Source organism: Thalassophryne amazonica, chromosome 9 (assembly GCF_902500255.1).
Source record: "Thalassophryne amazonica chromosome 9, fThaAma1.1, whole genome shotgun sequence".
Lineage (NCBI taxonomy): Eukaryota > Metazoa > Chordata > Actinopteri > Batrachoidiformes > Batrachoididae > Thalassophryne > Thalassophryne amazonica.
Genome location: NC_047111.1, coordinates 65,462,013 through 65,479,759, shown reverse-complemented (window position 1 = coordinate 65,479,759; position 17,747 = coordinate 65,462,013). Strand labels below are relative to the sequence as shown.

At 39.8% G+C, this 17,747-nt stretch overlaps 1 protein-coding gene across 16 annotated transcripts in view; it reads right to left on the bottom strand.

The window, feature by feature from the left end:
* Nucleotides 1-1,879, bottom strand: part of nbeaa (neurobeachin a) — a 361,602-nt gene extending 359,723 nt beyond the window's left edge. For 10 of the 16 annotated variants that reach the window (XM_034178243.1, XM_034178242.1, XM_034178244.1 and 7 more), the window contains exon 1: nt 1,289-1,594. In XM_034178243.1, coding sequence (XP_034034134.1) covers nt 1,289-1,594 — 306 coding nt within the window. Of the gene's footprint in view, nt 1-1,288 lie in introns of all 16 variants that reach the window. The other 6 variants (XM_034178240.1, XM_034178256.1, XM_034178258.1 and 3 more) reach the window with 2 other exon arrangements.
* Between the last annotated feature and the right edge of the window lie 15,868 nt (nt 1,880-17,747).

Sequence of the window (17,747 nt, the reverse complement as noted above, 5' to 3'; positions counted from 1 at the left end):
TGGGCCTAAAAGTAGGTTTGTTTGTTTTTTGTTTTGTTTTTTTAAAAAAAGGAGCTCATTTCAGTTGAACGTTCCAGTGAGCTTTCACTAATCCAGATTTCACCCACTGCATCAGCTGGTGATTTCTAAGCACACAGTCACTGCAGCATCCCACCATCTCGTCCTCCCCCACCCTTCTTCAACCCCCTCTCCTCCTCCTCTCCACCTGCTTTTAAATGCATGGCGCTGGCCAGCCAGGCCACTGTATGCAGGCAGCATCACTCCTCCAGAATGAAAGGGGGAGGTGGAAGGACTGATGGTGATCAGCTTGAGGGGGTTGGAAAGAGAAGACAGCAAGGTTTGAATGATCCAGAAAGGGCACTGTGCCCTAACCAATAAGTGATTAGGAGCCATTGCTCCCTGCATCTTGATGATAAATAAGCCAACACTAACAGTCACCTCCAAAAAAAACATGCAGTCAAATTAAAGCACAGTAGTCTGCATTTACTTTGGGGGGGGAAAAAATAAATAACAGCAATAATGACCAGATGTTCTCTTTGTGACAGATATGCAATGTGGTGGAAGGAAACAACACATATTATGCAGTCTGCTGTGCATTTTGCCCATCAGCTTCATAACGCACTCATGTCAAGCTCCCCATCTGAAATAAATCCTGCGATTTCTGGAGGCCCCAGCATCGCACACATCCTCCGACGGAGGAGGGAAGGAAGAAAGGTGACACTTCTTATCAGATCCACAAATAAAACTGGCACACTTTCCACAGCCATACATACATAACTGCTTTGCGCACCGGGCCTTCAGCAACAATGGGCCTGGTGCATATTTGCAGCCGCTCTCATGCGCACATATTTGTGGATGCATAGCACAATGCTAAAGGGCCTTTTGTCCGCACTGGAGTCATTTGCACAGCTCGACGCGGAGGCGCATACCTGCTCGACTATGCTTTATATATATATATATATGGGAACACGTGCCGTTTGTAACAACGTGAGGCTGCATAATGAGGTCAGAAGAATGCAACATGACTGGAGATGGATTCGGCGAGGTGGACCGGTTCATTTTCAGTGCACTGACAGGGTCACATGCTTCACACAAATCTGATGTGTTCTCAGTCATCTGCAGAAAACGAAGGAAGGGAAAAAAGCATCCTCTGAACAAACAAATGACATCATCCTCTGAAAGCCACGCAGCCAGAGGAGTGAAGCATCGTAAATAAAACATAGGACGCAGTGATTCTGCTATGGCTGCTACCTCTTTTTTTTTTCCTGTGTGTTTTTCCACCACTCACCAGATTCAAAACCGTCTCCACGATGTCCCTGTTGCTAACCTCCCCGACCTGGATCAGGCCCACTAGCACAGCGAATTTCATCTGGATATTCCTGATCGGGACGGCGGGGTTGATCACACCGGCCGGGAGGACCATAGAACCGGCGGAGGACACCATCCTTTCCACGGCGGGTCCGGAGCCAGCGCCCGCGGCGACCTGCGGCTGCACGGCGGAGCCCGTCGGCGGCGGCGGCGGCTGAGAGTCTCGGTCTGTGTCCGTGAGCGAAGCGGAACCCGGCGTTGCTGAAGCCGGCTTCTCGCTCGACATTTCCCCTTGGAAGGAAGGAGGGAGGAGGGAAGAGGAGAGGAGAGGAGAGGAGAGGAGAGGAGCGGTCGCCGCTGTCTCTCACACCTGCTCTATGAGCTCGCGCCTCCGCTGCCGTCCGAAAACCATCCCCCGCACTGAAAATACCGCTTTAAAAATCCAGACGGGTCACCGTGTCCCCCTGAAAACGTGTGGGGAACCATAGGTGAGGGGAGACGAAAGATGAAATCTGGAGGTTTATCAGAAGCTGAGCCCACACTCTCTCTTTCTGGCGGCGTCTCTCTCTCGCTCGCTCACGGCAGCTTGCGGTCAGTGCGGTGCTGCGCCATGTTGACGCCCCCTGTCTGCGAGTGGTGCAACACGCATGCGCACTCCGGCTTTTTTGTGAGTGCACTCAAGACTGTATCATAGAGCATCATGTATGCACTTTAAATGTACAATTTAATTAATAAAGTTAAGGTAACTTTTTCCACATAACTTTGTCAATTAAGTGCAAAGTGTATTGGGATTTAAGTAATAATTTTTCATTTGATTTAATTAATTTCAGCTACAATATTGTTTTGCACTTAACTGAGAATGTTATGTGGAAAAAGTTACCTTAACTTTATCAATTAAATTAAACGTTTTATGCCTAAGAGTGTATGTTTCATTTCTTAGTGGGTTCATCCAGGGCACAGCACCGCTTATACCACTGTTCATCTCTTTTGACATGGTTTATTGTTTTTGTCTGTGTTGCTCCCCTCTGTTTACTGTTCCAGGAAAAAAAAAAAAAGAAAAAAGCACAGTATCCAGTCTTCTTCAAGTCGTCCACCCCAGGGTTCAGTCCTTGGTCCATTGTTGTTTCCTTCATATAACATTAATGATATATGTTTGGTGTCTAAGTCCCTGACTTGTATTTTGTTTGCTCATGATTCAACTGTATTTTGTAGTGGGGCTCATTTGGGACAGCTTTTGGACATGAAGAAGGAATTGAAGAATTTTATCCATTTTGGTAAAACTAAGTGTATTATATTGGGAAATAAGCCCAGGAAATTAAGCAGAAATTTATTATTACATGATACTGAAATTGAACTTGTAACTGAAACAAAATTTCTTGGGGTTTTTATTGATGACAAATTAAGCTGGAAAACACAAATTCTGTTAAATCTAAAATGTCTAAAGACTTTGCAATCCTGTATAAAGCAAAAGCCTTCCTCTCGCAACATTCTTTAACTATTTTATAAGTACTGTATATGCCGCGGACATGAACGAGTGAAGCTCTTCAGCATCTCATCATGTCATTTCCAGTTTGCGTTTTTTTTTTTTTTTTTAATGACAGTGTTGTTCGGTTTGTGGCTTTTCCCCACTGGGCAGATTTTTTTGTGTGATTTCCAGTTTGTGCTTTCGTCTACTATAATAGAGAATGTTGCGGTGCTTCATTCATATCATTCATTAATTGTTCCATATATGACCTATTGCATTGAAGTTTAGGGAAACACATACAAAACCAATATTTTTACTACAAAAGAAAGCCTTAGGAATTATTAGTGACAAACCCTACCGTGAACAAACAAACCCATTATTTGTTGGTTTACATATTTTAAAATTCTGGGACTTTGTTGAGTACACCACAATTCAAACCATGTATAAAGTCAAAAACAAACTTTTTCCTCAACATGAGGGAGTCCAATTACAAATTGAGAGGAACATTAGTATTTGAGAAGACAAAGATTTGAACTACTGTAAAAAGTCATTTCTTTTCTGTTAAAGGTAATATTTGGAATAACTGTCGTGATAACATCAAATGATCTGGTACCTTAATTGGCTTTAAAAGGAACAATACGATTGCTTCTTATAATATGATGAACTAGGTTTATACATAGATTTTTTTGTTATGGTTTTTGGGATTGTGCATTGTGTTTGTTTGGCTGCATTTTTTTATTGGTTAATTTATATTGTCTGTGCTGGCATTTGCTGTTGGAAGTATGCATGACGTGTATATACAACCCATGCCAAAAATTATGGAATCACTGGCCTCGGATGATGTTCATTCAGTTGTTTAATTTTGTAGAAGAAAAGCAGATCACAGACATGACACAAAACTAAAGTAATTTCAAATGGCAACTTTCTGGCTTTAAGAAACACTATAAGAAATCAGGAAAAATAATTGTGGCAGTCAGTAATGGTTACTTTATTAGACCAAGCAGAGGGAAAAAAATATGGACTCACTCAATTCTGAGGAATAAATTATGGAATCACCCTGTAAATTTTCATCCCCAAAACTAACACCTGCATCAAATCTGATCTGCTCGTTAGTCTGCATCTAAAAAGGAGTGATCACACCTTGGAGAGCGTGGACTGACATGAATCATGGCTCCAACACGAGAGATGTCAATTGAAACAAAGGAGAGGATTATCAAACTCTTAAAAGAGGGTAAATCATCACGCAATGTTGCAAAATATGTTGGTTGTTCACAGTCAGCTGTGTCTAAACTCTGGACCAAATACAAACAACATGGGAAGGTTGTTAAAGGCAAACATACTGGTAGACCAAGGAAGACATCAAAGCGTCAAGACAGAAAACTTAAAGCAATATGTCTCAAAAATTGAAAATGCACAACAAAACAAATGAGGAACGAATGGGAGGAAACTGGAGTCAACGTCTGTGACCGAACTGTAAGAAACCGCCTAAAGGAAATGGGATTTACATACAGAAAAGCTAAACAAAAGCCATCATTAACACCTAAACAATCAATCAATCAATTTTTTTATATAGCGCCAAATCACAACAAACAGCTGCCCCAAGGCACTTTATATTGTAAGGCAAGGCCATACAATAATTATGTAAAACCCCAACGGTCAAAACGACCCCCTGTGAGCAAGCACTTGGCTACAGTGGGAAGGAAAAACTCCCTTTTAACAGGAAGAAACCTCCAGCAGAACCAGGCTCAGGGAGGGGCAGTCTTCTGCTGGGACTGGTTGGGGCTGAGGGAGAGAACCAGGAAAAAGACATGCTGTGGAGGGGAGCAGAGATCGATCACTAATGATTAAATGCAGAGTGGTGCATACAGAGCAAAAAGAGAAAGAAACAGTGCATCATGGGAACCCCCCAGCAGTCTACGTCTATAGCAGCATAACTAAGGGATGGTTCAGGGTCACCTGATCCAGCCCTAACTATAAGCTTTAGCAAAAAGGAAAGTTTTAAGCCTAATCTTAAAAGTAGAGAGGGTGTCTGTCTCCCTGATCTGAATTGGGAGCTGGTTCCACAGGAGAGGAGCCTGAAAGCTGAAGGCTCTGCCTGCCATTCTACTCTTACAAACCCTAGGAACTACAAGTAAGCCTGCAGTCTGAGAGCGAAGCGCTCTATTGGGGTGATATGGTACTACGAGGTCCCTAAGATAAGATGGGACCTGATTATTCAAAACCTTATAAGTAAGAAGAAGAATTTTAAATTCTATTCTAGAATTAACAGGAAGCCAATGAAGAGAGGCCAATATGGGTGAGATATGCTCTCTCCTTCTAGTCCCCGTCAGTACTCTAGCTGCAGCATTTTGAATTAACTGAAGGCTTTTTAGGGAACTTTTAGGACAACCTGATAATAATGAATTACAATAGTCCAGCCTAGAGGAAATAAATGCATGAATTAGTTTTTCAGCATCACTCTGAGACAAGACCTTTCTGATTTTAGAGATATTGCGTAAATGCAAAAAAGCAGTCCTACATATTTGTTTAATATGCGCTTTGAATGACATATCCTGATCAAAAATGACTCCAAGATTTCTCACAGTATTACTAGAGGTCAGGGTAATGCCATCCAGGGTAAGGATCTGGTTAGACACCATGTTTCTAAGATTTGTGGGGCCAAGTACAATAACTTCAGTTTTATCTGAGTTTAAAAGCAGGAAATTAGAGGTCATCCATGTCTTTATGTCTGTAAGACAATCCTGCAGTTTAGCTAATTGGTGTGTGTCCTCTGGCTTCATGGATAGATAAAGCTGGGTATCATCTGTGTAACAATGAAAATTTAAGCAATACCGTCTAATAATACTGCCTAAGGGAAGCATGTATAAAGTGAATAAAATTGGTCCTAGCACAGAACCTTGTGGAACTCCATAATTAACTTTAGTCTGTGAAGAAGATTCCCCATTTACATGAACAAATTGTAATCTATTAGACAAATATGATTCAAACCACCGCAGCGCAGTGCCTTTAATACCTATGGCATGCTCTAATCTCTGTAATAAAATTTTATGGTCAACAGTATCAAAAGCAGCACTGAGGTCTAACAGAACAAGCACAGAGATGAGTCCACTGTCCGAGGCCATAAGAAGATCATTTGTAACCTTCACTAATGCTGTTTCTGTACTATGATGAATTCTAAAACCTGACTGAAACTCTTCAAATAGACCATTCCTCTGCAGATGATCAGTTAGCTGTTTTACAACTACCCTTTCAAGAATTTTTGAGAGAAAAGGAAGGTTGGAGATTGGCCTATAATTAGCTAAGATAGCTGGGTCAAGTGATGGCTTTTTAAGTAATGGTTTAATTACTGCCACCTTAAAAGCCTGTGGTACATAGCCAACTAACAAAGATAGATTGATCATATTTAAGATCGAAGCATTAAATAATGGTAGGGCTTCCTTGAGCAGCCTGGTAGGAATGGGGTCTAATAAACATGTTGATGGTTTGGATGAAGTAACTAATGAAAATAACTCAGACAGAACAATCGGAGAGAAAGAGTCTAACCAAATACCGGCATCACTGAAAGCAGCCAAAGATAACGATACGTCTTTGGGATGGTTATGAGTAATTTTTTCTCTAATAGTTAAAATTTTGTTAGCAAAGAAAGTCATGAAGTCATTACTAGTTAAAGTTAATGGAATACTCAGCTCAATAGAGCTCTGACTCTTTGTCAGCCTCGCTACAGTGCTGAAAAGAAACCTGGGGTTGTTCTTATTTTCTTCAATTAGTGATGAGTAGAAAGATGTCCTAGCTTTACGGAGGGCTTTTTTATAGAGCAACAGACTCTTTTTCCAGGCTAAGTGAAGATCTTCTAAATTAGTGAGACGCCATTTCCTCTCCAACGTACGGGTTATCTGCTTTAAGCTACGAGTTTGTGAGTTATACCACGGAGTCAGGCACTTCTGATTTAAAGCTCTCTTTTTTAGAGGAGCTACAGCATCCAAAGTTGTCTTCAATGAGGATGTAAAACTATTGACGAGATACTCTATCTCACTTACAGAGTTTAGGTAGCTACTCTGCACTGTGTTGGTATATGACATTAGAGAACATAAAGAAGGAATCATATCCTTAAACCTAGTTACAGCGCTTTCTGAAAGACTTCTACTGTAATGAAACTTATTCCCCACTGCTGGGTAGTCCATCAGAGTAAATGTAAATGTTATTAAGAAATGATCAGACAGATGGGAGTTTTCAGGGAATACTGTTAAGTCTTCTATTTCCATACCATAAGTCAGAACAAGATCTAAGATATGATTAAAGTGGTGGGTGGACTCATTTACCTTTTGAGCAAAGCCGATAGAGTCTAATAATAGATTAAATGCAGTGTTGAGGCTGTCATTCTCAGCATCTGTGTGGATGTTAAAATCGCCCACTATAATTATCTTATCTGAGCTAAGCACTAAGTCAGACAAAAGGTCTGAAAATTCACAGAGAAACTCACAGTAACGACCAGGTGGACGATAGATAATAACAAATAAAACTGGTTTTTGGGACTTCCAATTTGGATGGACAAGACTAAGAGTCAAGCTTTCAAATGAATTAAAGCTCTGTCTGGGTTTTTGATTAATTAATAAGCTGGAATGTAAGATTGCTGCTAATCCTCCGCCCCGGCCCGTGCTACGAGCATTCTGACAGTTAGTGTGACTCGGGGGTGTTGACTCATTTAAACTAACATATTCATCCTGCTGTAACCAGGTTTCTGTAAGGCAGAATAAATCAATATGTTGATCAATTATTATATCATTTACCAACAGGGACTTAGAAGAGAGAGACCTAATGTTTAATAGACCACATTTAACTGTTTTAGTCTGTGGTGCAGTTGAAGGTGCTATATTATTTTTTCTTTTTGAATTTTTATGCTTAAATAGATTTTTGCTGGTTATTGGTAGTCTGGCAGCAGGCACTGTCTCTAAACAGAAAAAACAAGGTTACAATGGGCTAAGGAAAAGCAATCATGGACTGGATGACTGGATGAAAGTCATATTCAGTGATGAATCTTGAATCTGCATTGGGCAAGGTGATGATGCTGGAACTTTTGTTTGGTGCCGTTCCAATGAGATTTATAAAGATGACTGCCTGAAGAGAACATGTAAATTTCCACAGTCATTGATGATATGGGGCTGCATGTCAGGTAAAGGCACTGGGGAGATGGCTGTCATTACATCATCAATAAATGCACAAGTTTATGTTGATATTTTGGACACTTTTCTTATCCCATCAATTGAAAGGATGTTTGGGGATGATGAAATAATTTTTCAAGATGATAATGCATCTTGCCATAGAGCAGATACTGTGAAAACATTCCTTGCAAAAAGACACATAGGGTCAATGTCATGGCCTACAAATAGTCCGGATCTCAATCCAATTGAAAATCTTTGGTGGAAGTTGAAGAAAATGGTCCATGACAAGGCTCCAACCTGCAAAGCTGATCTGGCAACAGCAATCAGAGAAAGTTGGAGCCAGATTGATGAAGAGTACTGTTTGTCACTCATTAAGTCCATGCCTCAGAGACTGCAAGCTGTTATAAAAGCCAGAGGTGGTGCAACAAAATACTAGTGATGTGTTGGAGTGTTCTTTTGTTTTTCATGATTCCATAATTTATTCATCAGAATTGAGTGATTCCATATTTTTTTTCCCTCTGCTTGGTCTAAAAAAGTAACCGTTACTGACTGCCACAAATTTTTTTTCCTGATTTCTTACAGTGTTTCTTAAAGCCAGAAAGTTGCCATTTAAAATGACTTTAGTTTTGTGTCATGTCTGTGATCTACTTTTTTTCTACAAAATTAAACAACTGAATGAACATCCTCCGAGGCTGGTGATTCCATAATTTTTGCCAGGGGTTGTATAAGGGGTATGCATTTATAAGCTTTGCTTCTGTCCACACTCTTTCATAAGTTCACTGTTGAATTGTCTTGTTTATCAGTTTTTTGTTATTGTTGAGTCTGTGTGCCGTATAAATACATTCATTCAAAAGTCTAACTTTATCCCAGTGGTAGATCTAGGTGTGGGACTAGCTGTCTAAAATTAAAGCTGTACTGCCCCTTCTTTTTTAAGATTTAAGTTAAAAAAAATTATTTGGCACCAGTAGAATTTTATTCCTTTACATATGTAATTCACAATATGATATTGCCAACATGATCAAAATTTATGCTGTCTGGAAGTACTTATAATTAAGAATTTCACCCCCTGCAGGGGAGAATTTCAAGCGATCAGATGGCCGTGACCTGCATTTGGTAGCAACATCAGATCAAGAGGCTTCCCTTGACTTGCGTGAGGGATGCTGGGAAGCACAAGCTGACAGTCAATCAGAGTAAAGAAAGGCAGTGTGATCTCAGCTGGCTGCTCACTCCAATAAAATAAACCAAGATGGCAGAAAACATGCTGAAACAACTTATTTCTGTATCAATCTAATATGTTTCTCATCAATATTTTATAAAAAGGTAGAAAAATAAACATTTTTAAATCTAAAAATGCTGTTTTTGACACCAGATAACAGCTCTGAAGTGATTTACAAGACATCTTAAGGATGTTAGTGTGCACGCCCCAGGAAAGTGCATCACCCAAGTGCGTCAGGTCAATGGTAATCTCAAAACATTTTGCATGCACACACGCGCTTCGTCCTGTAGAAAATGCTAGAAGGAAAAGTAAATATCTGCTATGGAATTCCCCCTCGGTAAATATGTCCTCTTCCATAAAATGAGATGTAATTTTGCAACATGTTACAAAAATAATCCAACATTACAATACTTGGATTTCCGTGGAAACAAAACTGTAGCCATTTTGTGAAATTTGAAAGTACAGCTTTAAGCCATATGAAAGATAGCCTGACAACCAGCCCTGAATTGGCCCAGATACTGGATTCTCTCTCCTAGCCTGTGATTGGTTGGCAGCCGAGTCGCTGACGATAGCCTCACTTTGATGGGGCGCGAGCGCTGCTCTCCTATTGGTCGTTTGGGAGTGGGAAATCTCACTCCAAAATGGATGTTTTGGCTTCATTTGCCCCGCCCAGGTCATACTGGGTTTCCCCTGCGGCATATCTCTTTATCCAATTATGAGTAGGCCTTGACATAGTCACACACTGCCAACATGGTGACACCTAGAGCAGCAATTTTTGGTCTTCAAAACTGCTCTTTCGGGTATCTATAGAAAACCCATGGCTAACATCACATAGGGTTTGCGTAGTATATATATAGTTTCTGACTGCTCTAGCATCTGTTTCTTCTCCTTCTTGACTTCTAAGAGTGTTACGATGTTTTTTCCCCCACACACTGCTAGATTAAACCCCCAAATGCAGGCAGCAAAAGGCAGAAGGTAGGTACAACACCAAGGCGATTTATTATTCTGTAGTGGGATGAAGGTCCCGGGTCCTGATTGAAAAGACATTCCCACTAGCTTGGCTAGGGGGGAATTCCCCTTTGGCTGACCTGGTAGAGGAATGGTCTTTACTGCGAGCCATCTGGGTTCGATCCCACCGCCGTCCCGGCCACAAGGTCCTACGGTCACAATTCCATACAAAACCCCAGCGTGACAACAAGTCCAAACTGTGACAATACAGGGCTGTGAGAACAGAGTCCAAAAACTGAGAAACACGGAACAAAAAAATATACAACCAGCAAAACAGGCAATAACCCCCAAACACATAATACTCACAGTTCAGCACAGCAGCGAACACAATGAATCTACAGACAATGGATGAGGGGACAGGTGAGGGCTTAAATACAAAATGAACTAATACACAAGAGGTGTATCCAATCAGGGGAAGGAGGAAGAGCACATACACGTAAAAACTGAATGAATACAAGGTGACAAAACTAAAACAGACATCAAAATTAACTAGAAAATAAAATATAACAACAAAATACAACAGAAGAAGTAACAAAACCAAAATATCAATCCAAGTGCGAAGAAGTAACAAACCAAAATGGTTGTTGGTTAATAGCTGTATTTGTAGTGATCACCATTTGAATCCAGTTTTATGAAACAGTTTTGGTGATTCCGATTAGTATTTCTTATTTGTCTCTTGATTTCTGGGGGCAAGGGTATCGCTGTAGGTTTTTATGGCTTTCTATAGTGTTAATCTTGCTATTTTCCTTCATTCCTGGAGCAATGGGAGATCTAATTTTTGGCATTACTGAAGTAACAAAACCAAAATATCAATCCAAGTGTGAAGAAGTAACAAAACCAAAATATCAATCCAAGTGCAAGAACGCAAAAACCAACGTGGACCTTGGGCGCCTTGGGGCAACTGTTTGTTGTGATTTGGTGCTATATACATGTGCTCTGATGTCACTGTTTATCTCCATAGAAACTACCCAAACAATCTTTCATACAAACTGTTTAAAGGGACATTACAGTGTTGTGGTGGAAATTACGGCAATAGTGTGGGACAACTACATTTTGTTTAAAAAAAATCACAACAGTTGTATGACATTGAATACCCCAATTATGTTTTGATTATTTTACTGATATTTTATTCAGAGATATTTTATAACATTAGAAAAAATGTTTCTTTACCATTCATTTTTATCATTGAAGATCAAAAGTCTGGGTGTGGGACAAGCACAAAACGGCAATATAATGATATAATATATAATGATGCTGAAAAAAGGTGAAAAAGTCATCATAGACTACTAGAACAAATTTCTTAACCCACTTTCATTGTAAAGATAACTATAAAAGTGTGAAATTTCCCCTTTTTTCTGTTTTTCATACAATATGATCAAAGGACATAATAAGTGCCCGTAGTCTAAGAATCACCCATATCCCAAATCACTGTCATTACTAAATGTTCCAAGAGTAGTGTGGCTCCATTAGCAGTCTGCACGCATGTGTGCATGTGCATGTGTGTATGGAGTGGGTGGAAGAGTGAGAGAAAAAGAGAGTGCACGAAGAGAAAAGCTTTCTGAATATGGTTGGGGAGCTGAAGCTGAATCACAAAGAATCACAATCTAACACAAAGGAACAAGAAAAGACTCAACACCCACATTTGCACAAAAGATCACCAAACAAGCAAAAATGACACAAACACAAATAACACAATCAGAATTAAACCTATTCCAGCCAAACTCCAGGACATTATGTGTGCACTTGCATAGACACTGACAGAGACAGATGACAGATTCATTCACACCACACTAGCAGCAGCAGTATAAAAATAAATAAAAATCAATTAAACCAAACTCACTTAAAGACAAAATCTGTCTGCCTTTCTTTGTTTCTTTTTAACAGTTTGTTCAGCAAACAACTGAAATAAAATCATCAATAAATTTGTTTATTGTCTTCATTCTGCCAATGTGCATTAAAAACTACTAAATAAAAATGTGCCAAAAAAATAAAACCACTATGCAGGTTGTGTGTGAATTGGAAACTTTAAATTGACTATGTGTGAGTGAGCGTGTGAATGTTTGTCTGTCTGTATGCGGCCTTGTGATAGACTGGCAGCTCATCCAAGGTGTGCCCCGCCTCTCACACAGTGACCTCTGAGATAGGCCCCACCCCCCGTGACCCTTAATTACATCCGCCTAGAACGTAATAAAATCATCGGTGTTTATTTGTCTGTCTGTCTGTTAGCAAGATTACATCAAAACTACTGCACGGATTTTGACAAAAGTTTTACCATCTAGATGTTAGACCATGGAAGACTCCACTGAATTTTGGAGGTGATCTGGATCAAGATTTCACTTTATATAGGCTTTGAAGAATTACGTCAAAACTACTTCATGGATTCTCACCAAATTTGGACCACAGGTAGATATTAAGGCATGGAAGACTCCTCTGAATTTTGGAGGTGATCCGGATTGGCAGACATCAGAAATCTCTGACTGCTCTTGTTGGAATACGCAGGTATAAAATGAATGAACCCACTACACCTAAAACCTAAAGACCAAGAAATAGAATTAGAATCCAAACTTAAAGGCTACATTGCATGTTAGCTTCATTCCAGTTAGCTAACTTTTTTTAAATTAACTTTATTAAACAAAAATGGCCCTCAGATCCCTTGAGTACTGTATTGGACAATAGTATAGCCATTGATGTGTGCCAATCACCACCATTGCAAGTGCTGAACAATTTATATACTGTAAACACAACAATTAGCAAATTTTATGGTGAAAAAAAATGTGCTAATTGCATAATCATCTATTCACCAGATTTCCTTCTGTCTTTTTGTAACACTAATGATTTGAGTCATCATAAATATGATTTAACTGAAGCAAAATGTCTGAATGCTGAAAAATTCAAAGTAGATCAGATCACAATGGCAACCATGAATGGTGCTGGCAACTGGTGGTGGTGCTGTATTTACTGAATTACTGCCAAAAACCTATTATTTTGCTGTTTTTGAGTCCCAGACAAATTTAATGTCAATCAATGTACTTTGCTTAGTTAGTAGTTAGTGGCAAAAGATGATGCCTATAAATCACAAATGTCACACATTATGTCTATGCACTATAATTTCCTTCTAAAATTCTGCTTTGTAAACTAGAAAAGAAATAATGCTCATATAAAAGTCACTGCAGTTTCCCAGTGTTTAATGTGATACTTTTATTAAACTATTTATAATTAAAAGTAACAGTTCATACTAGAAGTGCATCTGGATTGCGTCACTCACTTAGCACTGTTGCCTCACAGCAAGCAGGTCATGGGATCGATTCCCACCTGTGGCCTTTCTGTGTGGAGTTTGCATGTTCTCCCTGTATTTGCGTGGGTGCCCTCTGTGTGCTCAGGCTTCCTCCCACATCTAGAGACATGTAGGTTATGTTGACTGAAAACTTCATAATCGTCTCCCTTGTAAAAGAGATCTTCATCTCAATGGGACTAACCTGGTTAAATCAAAGCTAAATTAAAATCCATTATACTGGTGTACAGAGACGGCTTCTTTCGGCTGCTGTTGTTAGGGGTCACCACAGCAGATCAATTGTTTTGATCTCACCCTGTCCTCTGTAACTTCCTGTCTTTGGCCTCCCTCTTCTCCTGCCTGGTGGCTCCATCCTCAGCATCCTTCTCCCTATATACCCTAGGTCCCTCCTCTACACATGTCCAAATCATCTCAATCTCTCCTCTCTCACTTTGTCTCCAAACCGTCCCACTTGAGCTGTCCCTCTGATACGTCCATACTGGATCTGCTGTGATGACCCTGAGCATAAACAGTAGAAGAAAAAACAATTTTTTTTAATTGTGTTATTTTGACTAAACCAAATTCATAGTTTTTGTTTTTTTGTTGTTGTTGTTTTTGCTTTTGTAGTGTGGTGGAATCAGCTACGTGCAACACCAGCACATTCTCTCAGTGATGTTTTAGTGATGAATTATTGACTTGTGTGCTTACGTTTTTTGGATGGATGTTTGGAGGAACAAACACTCTCATTGATTATGCCTGTCTTATCTGGCCCGCCCACTAGTGCCAGTCCTGGCTCAACATGTTCATAATCTGTCCTCACACATATCCACCCAAGCACTTTAATTTCTGCCACCATCAGGTATGTGTACATCTGGGCTGAAGAAATGGGCCCCCACATTTTCATCCACAAAAATATTGTGGTGAGTTACCAGAAGAAGAGACCATAAGTGAGCCACAACAAGCTTCTGAACAATTTGCTTATAAAATAGTGTGCCACTGCATAATGGGAACTGACACACTTCAAGAACAATAAGTCATGCACACGCCTGAAGAAATATGCCATCAAAATGGACATTTTTAAATTTATAGAGGGGAAAAATGAAGTTGTAGGGAGTGTTGGCTTTAATATTTTACATTGATGATATTGAAGTACATTCTATGATTATAATGGGATTTGCAGTAATGTAAACCACAGGCATAGTGACCCCTGGTCATAACCAACTTCTGCTGCATTGCCTTCACTGCCTATGCCTAAAGTCCACATAATTAATACGTGCTCCCCCCAATCACTGAAGGCACTAAATCCCAGTTTCTATACTCTCTGGCTTCCAGACATGAGTACCACAGTAGGATTAGATTCTGTTTTTGTTTCCACCAAGCTGACGGACCCTGGGCTTTATATAATCTAGTGTAGAGACACAAGAATGACAGATTCATGAATAAACTCCGTCGTTTCCTCTGCTGCTCTGAATCATCACTTAGAATGTGTGTCAGTACAGTGGAATTCACTTTTCTTGACAGACAATTTAAGGATTTTTTAAAAGTAATTTATCGTAGATCTCAATAAGCCTGTGTGCACCTGATCCCATCAGATCTCAGAAGTATTGGTCCTGATTAATACTCGGCTGAGAGACTGTTGAGGAACACCAGGTGCATGTGCTGTGGTGACCCTGAGCAACCAGGTACAGCCGAAAGCAAAGTTATAAATATCAATTATTGGTCACAAGTGCTTCCAGTTACTCCAGTCAAGCCTTGGCACATGCCGTGGTGCCACATGTTACCACATCCACCATGCCAAGAACCAGCCTGGGTCTTAGCTGGCAATCACCCAGGAAGGCAATCCACACCTCTTGAAAGTAACCATATTAAAAAAAAAAAAAATTCAAAATGTCTTCGCTGACACTCTAACAACAAAAGTGATTCCCCTCAATGGAGTCTCCCCAAGTAACCACTCAAGTCATTTGACACAAAGTCATTCTTTTGGTACCCAAGGATTCTCCAGTGAGACCTAGTACCAAAGATGATGTTGTTACTTTAGGGCACTGGTTAGTGTCCAAGTCTCACAATCATACTGTAAGACAAGAAACACCAGGACTCTAAAGACTTGGACCTTCGTTCTTCTTCAAAGATATCAGCATCACCAAACACCTCTGTTGATTGATCTCTGTCCAGTATCCTCATGACACAATGAGCTCTGAGTCTCTAGAAATTCAACACTTGCACCAAGTGCAGATGTGCGTCTGATGGCTGAATCCAGTAAGTTATTGAAAGCCTAAGTCTCAGTCTTGATGCAGGACAGTCAAACTCAGACACTCTGATTACTCACTCAGCTTCTAAAGTGCTGCAGTCTGAGGATATACCAACAGAATACAAGAAAACAAATTTTGTCCACATCAGTTTTTAATCAACTTTATAGTTAGAGGTTCATGTTAAACGTCCTCAAACTCCCATAATTCTTTGCCTGCACATGCATAAACCTCAATAATAGAGACAATGCAACTGTCAAATGGCTCGTGGCCAGCTGCCGTTTCTTTCCATTTAAAGTGACAAGCACACCAACAGGTTGTTTCTGACAGACCTGAAAATGCAGTACTTTTAAGAAACATCGCTTCAATGTCTCAGGGATATTTTTCCAACAAACTTTAACATCGGTTTTCAAGATATGTAGCTGTGACCTATATTAGATTTTAAAAAGTGTATATGAGCCCTTTAAAATTCAATTCAAATTATTTATATGGTGCCAAACCACAATGTAAGGCATCTCAAAGAGCTACACATGACAAGACTTCAAAACGACGTCTCAAAATAAATCCAGAACAGCGAGTCCCAGAGAAGAGTGTCTGTGTATGTCGATGTTAGCTCTCAGTCACCAAGTAGAGAGCTGTGTAAAAGTTTACTTTACACAAGCTGGATTTCTTCAAATGAATGATCTTACAAGTTGGAAGTGATTGAAAATGCTTTTCTGCTTTCCAGCTGTGTATGAGTCCTGTTTGTCCCACAGTGATGGAGGAGAATCCAATGTATTGATAGCTCCTGTGCAGTGTTGAACTTCACAATATCTCCAGTGTGGCTTCAACATTTTTGTGGTGTTCTTGGTGTAATTAATTGCAACTGCCGTCAACTATGGATAAAACAGTCCTTATATAGCATATAGCGTCTGATCAATCACTGCGCCCCCTTGAGAGCCTGGTAAACAAAATGTGCTACCACTGAGGCAGTGATGAGGACCATCCTTGGTAGGTCAGCATGTGAGAAATGCACATATTGCCCGTTGAGATCATATACTCATCCTTTAGTACACTACCTGTCTCTGTGGTGCAAAAAGCACCTCTTGCTGGTCTAACCACTATCTTATAAACCTGACCTTTGTGTGTTAATCTTGGATAAAGTGGTTAAATTTTGGACAGACTGAATCAAAGGCTATATTATATCATCTATAAAGCAAGATGAATCTGTGTGTGTGTGGCTCACATATCTCTGTTCATCAGATCAGCCTCAGCTTTTGGATATGACTTGCGCATGGCACAATGATGTGCATCCTTTGTTATGAAAATTTTGGGGATTAATTTTCAAAACCTTTGCTTTGAAGTCCTCATTATTGGCACAAGGTAGAATGTTAAAAATAATGAAAAGACACGCACATCCAAGTCCGTATTGGTGTGCAGGATCAAACAAAAGAATAGCACAAAAAACGAAAAAGCGATCCGCACAGCCAGTTAGTTCCCAAACAAGCCTTTAATAAGACCGATAGTGACGTTTTGGGCCCCGCCCTTCATCAGACACAAGGTAGAATGTTCTCACGCACCAGCTTCTAATGCAGCAGATAAGCAAAGGAACACTTCAGTTAATGATGCAAGCAATAAATTTTGCACAATAGCTCAGTAGAACCTTCTCTTTCAAAAAGTTTGGGTACCCACAAAAAATTTCAAAATGGCTGCCATTTTTCAAGACGGCCGCCAGCTATACTAATTTATGATGATTTCTGCACAAAATGGATGAAACAAATGCACCATTTCTTAGCTAAAGTGTGTTTTTGGGCTTGTACAATAGTTAAAATCATCAACAATATAAGAAATATATCATTTTGAAAAGCATATCGTTCAAATTGCCGGGGCAAAATCGTCTTTTTAGCAATTACGATTTCAAGCTATAAATCTGAAAATTTCTGATGTATCTGCATATCTCACATTATAAGGTTGTATCAGAATAAAGAATATAAATTATATGGACACATCATATATGTTGTGTGGGCCGCTGAAGTATTTTTTCAGATTAGATAATTTCTTGTTTAACATAAGGAACCTCAGACATTTATTTTTA